This window comes from Mercurialis annua, linkage group LG2, assembly GCF_937616625.2.
Source record: "Mercurialis annua linkage group LG2, ddMerAnnu1.2, whole genome shotgun sequence".
Taxonomy (NCBI): domain Eukaryota; kingdom Viridiplantae; phylum Streptophyta; class Magnoliopsida; order Malpighiales; family Euphorbiaceae; genus Mercurialis; species Mercurialis annua.
The window spans coordinates 14,415,455-14,423,131 of record NC_065571.1 but is presented as its reverse complement, the minus strand read 5'-3'; the positions used below and the strand labels follow the sequence as shown (position 1 = coordinate 14,423,131).

The 7,677-nt window shown below is 32.4% G+C and overlaps 1 protein-coding gene across 1 annotated transcript; it reads left to right on the top strand.

Annotated features, from left to right (window-relative positions):
* The first annotated feature begins 5,261 nt into the window (after nucleotides 1-5,261).
* LOC126668244 (uncharacterized) lies at nucleotides 5,262-6,616 on the top strand. Its single transcript, XM_050361450.1, has 4 exons — nucleotides 5,262-5,445; nucleotides 5,593-5,764; nucleotides 5,812-6,155; nucleotides 6,207-6,616. Exons 1-4 carry the CDS (start codon nucleotides 5,262-5,264, stop codon nucleotides 6,614-6,616), a joined length of 1,110 nt encoding a protein of 369 aa, XP_050217407.1.
* Nucleotides 6,617-7,677: the final 1,061 nt, after the last annotated feature.

Sequence of the window (7,677 nt, the reverse complement as noted above, 5' to 3'; positions counted from 1 at the left end):
ATATGATTTATTCAATATGTATGCATCTATGAAATTTTAGCTCTAACTTCTCTCTAGTTTCTTCAGTACTGCATCGATGTTCTGGGTGAGAGATTGCGATGGGCGGAGCTGGGTCCTGTCAACAGTGGTAGTGTTCCCCCTGTATTTCTCGGCAGGAGAGGAGGTCACGGACTTGGAGGTTTAGGCGGACACGGGGACCACGCTTCTTCTTCTGGTCGGGTGCATACTGAGCGCTATAAAGACAGCATGCTCTTTGGGAGCGCGGATGGCGATACTGAGATGTTGTCATAGGAGTAAGGCTCCGACAAATAGATTGTATCTTCTTGTATTGTACTTGTTTGGCATTCTAGATGTTGTACTGTCTTGACAATGATCTTGTATTTGTGTATTTAGAATTGTTTTCTTACAATTTTGAGTTAATGATTTTTCCTTCGTGGAAGAATTTACAAATTTATTTTGTTGTTTCTATCACTATTTTTGTTGTTGTTTTATGTTCTTCTAGGAAGGATTTTATTTATGATTCTTTGTCACAAAATAAAAGATTATGAGAGAGAGTTTTGTATGAAGGAAGTAACAAAACATAATTATACAGTTGAAGTTATTGTTGTTTCAAACAACCGTTCTAAGAGAAAGTTCAATTGTAATTTGAACTTATACAAAATATTGCCATATAATAATCACTTTTTAGAAATGACATTGGGCAGTTGATACACTGCGGTAAACCATGTCACAGGTACATAAGTGCCAGAACAAGCTTAGCTCTAGATCATAGGTTAACCTGACTGAACAACTATTCACACCTAAGATTTTTTAGATCAACCCTATTGGTAGATAAGACGGATTGTAAGTAGACACTAGTTCTTCTCGTCATTTCTACTATGATGGTGTTATTTTCAAAACATACACTACTGCTAAAGACAAGGAAATATTATTGGCTAATTTCTAGACAGCTATATTTGCTGAAATTGGCAATATGAAATGATATTTACTTCAGAAAAGAATTTGATATAAATTAATGTGATGCACACTCATATGATGATCAAATATTTGGTCTCTAGTTTTCTCCAAAATAAAACTTGATTTATGCAAACTATCCGAGATGATATTCATACTATTACTAAGGATGGTTTGTCCATTGAAGAGGGTTTTTCGACTGATTGTTTGTTTAAATTAAAAATTTATGTAAATAAAGATTTACCTTATGCTTACATATTATTCTATTTTAATTTTTGGCATGTTAAACTTTGTCGTGTTAATAAAAAAGTAATTAATTGTACTATGAGTAGTTTAGAATTAATATCTAATGTCTTTAAATGACTTTAAAAAATGTGAATTTTGTAATCAAGCTAAAATAACTAAAATATCATATAAATATGTTGTTAGAGAATCTGAACCGTTTAATTTACTTTAATTAATATATGTGAACTTGATGGAACATTACCTAAAAATTATAAACGTTGTTTTACCACTTTTATAGATGACTGCTGTGATTTTACCTATGTGTATTTGATGAAGAATAAAAGTGATGCACTTGATATGCTTAGCTAAAATTGATACTCAATTTGATAAAAAGATTGAAAGATTTTGAAGTGATAGAGAAACTGAATATCAACCGAGCATGTTTATTTAATTTTATAGTTTACATGGCATTGTACATGAAAGGACTACACCTTAGTCACCTAAAATGAATGATAATGTTGAATGACAAAAATACAACTTTTACTAAATCTTTAGTTTATGTTTGATTGATTATGGTGCTACTGGTTGAAATTTTATCGATTGTATACTATATGCTTAATAGAGTTTTCAAATCTAATAATAAGACTTCTCCTTATGTGATTTTGAAGAATATACAACCAAACTTGTCTTAGTTCAGAACTTGGGGTTGTTCAACTTATGTTCGGATTTTTGATCCCAAATAATAAAATTGGTAAGTCAAATTTATGAATGTGTTTCCATTGGTTATCCATTCAATTGCAAAGCTTATAGATTATATGACTTGACTGAATATGTGATTATGAATTTGTTAATGCTGGATTTTATGAACAAAAAATTTCTTATAAATTGATAAAAAATGGGGAAGAATCATCTAGTAATATTCATGTAGTCAAGAGTAATAAAGTTATTGATGATATAGAAACATAGATTAGAAGAAGTAAAAGAAATACAATTTTGAAAGACTATGGTTCTTATTACTTTGAAAGAGGATCGTGCTAGCCTCTTAGAAGCTCTTACTTTTCTAGTTGTTAATCTCTACCAAGAAGTTATAAATAATGAGATGGACTTTCTTGAGTCTAATAAGACATGCCATCTGATTGACCCCCCCCCCCCCCCCCCCCCCTTAGATGCAAAAATATTGGTTGTACATGAATATTGAAAAATAAATTGAAACTTGACAGAACTATTGAAAATATAAAGTTCATCTTGTTGCAAACAGTTATAGACAATGTGAAGACAATGATTATTTTGATATATGTTCACCTCTTACTAGAATAACATCTATTAAAGTGCTAATTTTAATAGTTTAACCACATAATTTGGTTTAACACCAAATGGATGTTAAAACTGCTTTTCTGAACGGTGAATTAGATGAGAAAATTTATATTGACCAACCTGAGGGTTACGTTATACACGGTGAGGAACAGAAAGTGTTATAGTTACACAATTCTTTATATGGTCTTAAACAGGTGCCTAAGAAATGGCATAAAAAATTGATAACCTAGTCATTTCACATGGTTTTACAATAAATGGAGTTGATATGTTAAAAATGACTTATACCTCAGCAACTTGCACTAATGAATGAGTTTCATGTCAGCACCGTATATGAATTTGAAAAAAAAAAATGAAAGTTGGTGTATGTTAATTAGAAATTTTAAAAAACATGATTAAATTGTAAAAATATGTAAAATTGGTGAATTTTTATGACATTATCCCTTTTTAATTATAAATATGTACTAAATTTGGTTCAATTTCAATTTACTTTAGGTGTTTTTGGTTTTCGTTTTAGTCCAATATCTTTATAAATATATTTATTTTTGATATTTTGAAAAATTATTTTACCGTGCAAATACTCTTATAATTTCTGTTTTCAAGTAGTTAGTAAAAATTCCTATTTTAATTTATTACAATTTTTTTAAATAATGACAACAAGATATTTGTGAAAAGAATCCTACCTTTCACGCTTGAAGCAATTTAGACATTTTTTAAAATTTGGTACTAAAAAGTTTAACTTTTCATTTGTTGGAATTTTACAGTCCAATGCCATTATGCAATGTTTTTTTAATCATTAAAATTATTAGAAATAGGAAAATTTGATGAAAAAAAGCATTTGTACCAAAAATATTAAATAAAAAACGAATGATTGAACCTTTTTACAAAATTTAAAAATTCTGCTTGAATCACTAGAGTATTATAATCTTTTAAATAATAATATAGCAAACACAATAATTATTGTACATCTGTGGCAGATCTTTTAAAAATTGGGACCGTTTCTCAGCCGGTAAAATAAAGAAGGAGATCGCTCTTAAGAAGTATAAGCTGAGATCTTTACTGTGTTCTTTTGATCCAAACATTAGTTTTGAGATTGTCAAAAGTGTTGAGAGGGAACTGGATTCTTTACTTCATCGGGAGGAAGTGAGGTGGAAACAAAGAGCTAGAAGTGAGTGGCTAGCTCATGGAGATAGAAATACCAGATATTCCCATCTTAAAGCTTCGAAGAGAAGGGCTAGAAACAGTATTAAAGGTCTCCAAAATGATCTGGGTATATGGAAAGAGGAAACAGTTGAGATGGAAAAGATTTTCCAAAGCTATTTCATTTCCTTGTTTGAATCGACGAATCCCAGCAGCCTTAATATCGAGGAGGTTACTAAACATTTGCAAGCAGACGTTAGACAGTATGAATAATATGCTGTGTGGGAGGTTTGTCGATAAAGTTTTGAAGGGTATGGCGCCCACAAAGGCTCCAGGCAAGGATTGTTTTCCAACTCTATTTTATTAGAAGTATTGGACTGTTGTTGGTGGAGATGTTACAAAGGTATGCCTTCTGGCTTAGAATAATGGGATTGATCTGAATTGTATTAATGAGACTATTATATCTCTTATCCCTAAAATTACTGAAGCAAAACGTATGACTGGCTGTAGACCTATTAGTTTGTGCAATGTAATTTACAAAATTATTTCTAAAGCTTTTGCTAATAGGCTTAGATTGGTGTTAGACAAGGTTATTGATGTTGCACAAAGTGCCTTTGTTCCTGCTAGGCAAATCGTTGACAATGCTTTGATTGGGTTTGAATGCAGTCATGTCATTAAAAGGTCTAATAAGAAGCAGAATGGTCCTATGGCTTTGAAACTAGATATGTCTAACGCATATGATCGAGTTGAATGGAAATTTGTGGAGGAGATAATGAGAAATATGGGTTTCAGGGATGCCTGGATTGCTAAAAGCATGAATTTAACTCTGTGAATTTTTCTTTCCTATTAAATGGTAGTGTGAAGGGGAATTTTAAATCCAGAGGGGTTTAAGACAAGGGGATCGTTTGTCCTCTTACTTGTTTTTGATTTGTGCTCAAGGGTTATCTTGTCTGATCAATTCGGGTGTGGAAAGGAATTTGATTTCTAAGATCAAGTTCGGGCAGGAGTGTTATGTGTCACACCTTTTCTTTGCTGATGATAGTCTTTCATTTTCTAAGGCTAATGTGAAAGAATGTAACCTAATAAAAGATTTATTTCAAATTTATGGAAGGGCCTCGGGGCAAGTGATAAATTTAGAGAAGTATGCTTTGTCTTTTGGGAAAGGGACTAGCTCTAAAGTCATAGAGGAGATTAAGCTGATTTTTAATGTTCCAGAGGTTAAATGTCCTGAGAAATATCTCGGGCTTCCATCCTCTGTCGGGAGAAGTACGGGAAACCGTTTCAAATATATCAAGGATATGATCTTACAGAAGCTTAAAGGGTGGAAGAGTACTCTATTTTCAGGAGGTAAGAAAGTTCTCCTTAAAGTTGTAGTACAATCTATACAAACTTATATCATGAATTATTTTAGATTTCCCAAAAGTCTTATTGTAGAATTTGAGAAGTTGTGCAATAGATTTTGGTGGGGGAGTAATGATAACGTAAATAAAATTCATTGGGCCAAGTGGAATCGATTATGTGCCTCTAAGTGCTATAGACAGTTAGGCTTTCGGGATTTGGAGTGTTTTAACAAGAGTCTTCTTGCAAATTAGGGGTGGAGAATTATCTCTCATCCACAAGGCTTACTGGTTATGGTGCTTAAGTGCAAGTATTTTAAAAATAGTTCCTTCTTGGAAGCTAAATGCCCAAGGACTGCTTCCTTTACTTGGAAGAGTATTATGTGGGGAAGAGAATTACTGAATGAAGGGTTGAGGGGGAGAATTGGCACATGCGAGAGGGTGAAAATTTATAGGGATAGATGGATCCCTATTGAAAGTACCTTTAGAATTCAGAGCAGACATGTTTTTTAATGACACTACCACTGTGATATCTATCTTTACTTCGCAAGGCAGCTAGAATGTTGGTCTAATCAACGCCTCTTTCTCTCAAAATGAGGCGGCTAGTATTTGGGCATTCCCTTAGCTAGAACAAGACAAGTTGACACCCAGAGATGGCATTACGGTGCCAAGGGATCTTACATAGTGAGGAGCTGTTATCATCTGGCGATGAATTTAAGATATGAAGCTTCTGGGTCTGATTCCTCTAATTGCATGCGATGGTGGAATTCTTCTAGAAGGTTCATTTACCCTCTAAGGTAAAGATTTTCCTTTGAAAATGTTTTCATAATTGGGTTCCAATTAGATTGAACTTGCAGAATAGAGGGATGTGTGTTGATGTCTCGTGCCCGTCTTGCGGTTTTAATGTAGATTCTGCTATTCATGTGTTGTGGTTTTGCAAAGAAGCCAAAGTAGTGTGGAAATCTTGGAATGGCGCTAGGATGTTGAAACCTGAGGTCAATAGGAAGCTACAAGACCTATTAATTCATGCGTTTAAGGAATTAAATAGAGAAGATTTTGCTGTTTTTTTTATCTTAATCTGGCTTATTTGGCACATTAGGACCGTGAGGTTGTTTGGGGGAGATGAAAAGCCGAAGGATCAGCTGGTTCAATGGGCTCAGTCGTATTTTGAGGAGTACAAAGAGGCAGGTGATAGCAAAAATAGAATGTTATAAGTGTTGCATTGGATGCCATATTCAGATAAAAGATGGGTTCCACCAAAGCAATGGGTCTTCTCTGTTAATGTGGATGCAGATTTTACAGAGAATGGCTTTAGAACTGGGGTGGTGATCAGGGACTGGCGCGTCGTGGTGTTAGCATCGGAGTGCAGGAAATACGCAGGCCAGATACAGGTGTGCATAGGGGAAGCTTTTGCTGTCAGAGATGGTGTTACCTTAGCTATCGAGACAAATCTTACTCCTTTTGTTATCAATTATGATCCAAAATTCGTAGAGGATAGTTTCAATAACAACAAGTTGCTTAGTAATGACGTTGGCCTTATCGCTCAAGATTGTTTTGAGATCCTCCGTAGCAGCATTTGTATGGGTTTTGTTTATGTTTCTAGACAAACTAATAACAGCTCATATGTTAGCAAAGGAAGTTCATTCTGAGAATAGTAGTTTGTCTAGATGGTTGGGAAATGTTCCATACTCGATATGTTTTGGCTGAACAACCAGCTTTGATTTAATAATATCCGGTTTTTCCTATAAAAAAAATATTGTACATCTGGTTAACATTGATATGCTTTAGAAAAAGGCTTAATATCTTAAAAACCCTGACCCTTCATTCCCTTTTCAATCCTACCCTGACGTTGCAAATCTGTTAATTTTACCTTATTTTGCATTTTTTCATTTCAATTGTACCCTAAAGCATAAAATTGATCTTTTTTTATTTGGCAAAAATTAGCTAAATTGACCCTTTTTGCATTAGATTAAGTTTTTATATTAAATTCACCATTTTTAAAAAAGTTTATTGAACTTTTGTCAAATAAATAAAGATCAATTTTATGCTTCAGAGTACAATTGAAATGAAAATATACAAAATGGGGTAAAATTGACAATTTTTTAACGTCAGGGTAGGATTGAAAAGGGGATGAAAGGTCGGGATTTTTTAAGGCATCAAATCTTAGAAAACTGACCCAAATTGAAAATTACTTTAGATTGTCCTTACAACAACAAATATATCTCATATTGTGTTTTCATGATAATTAAATTCCATCTCCACTATTAGATTGTCATGTAGTATTTGTTTTTGTTGAAATCGTCATGTAGTATTAATTTGTGATACATTTATATATAACTAGTTTCGCATTACGTGCTATGCACGTGACTCGTAACGTAACTCGTCAATGAACATATTAATAATTTTATTATAATTATATCAATTTTTATTTATAATTAATATTAAATTAGTTAAGGATTTTTATAAAAGTACATATAATATATTCGGCTATTAATTTTTTTTTTCATACTGAAAATTCTTCTTTTAATTTTATAATAACCATAATTAAATAATTAACTTAATTTTATTAATAATATCTTTAGAAATAATAAAATAGAAATTTAAATAATAATATATTGATCAAATACAATATTTTAATTTTGTAGTTCAATCAAACTAAAAGATAGGTATTCCTACTAATTTGGAGATAATTTAGTTATTTTTTATATAT

Bases quoted from the DNA above. Each gene is read 5' to 3' on its own strand.
- LOC126668244 (XM_050361450.1), top strand. From the start codon at position 5,262: ATGGTGCTTAAGTGCAAGTATTTTAAAAATAGTTCCTTCTTGGAAGCT. The intron at 5,446-5,592 runs GTACCTTTAGAA...GCATTCCCTTAG, and splicing joins TAGATGGATCCCTATTGAAA to CTAGAACAAGACAAGTTGAC. The intron at 6,156-6,206 runs GTGATAGCAAAA...TGCCATATTCAG, and splicing joins TGAGGAGTACAAAGAGGCAG to ATAAAAGATGGGTTCCACCA.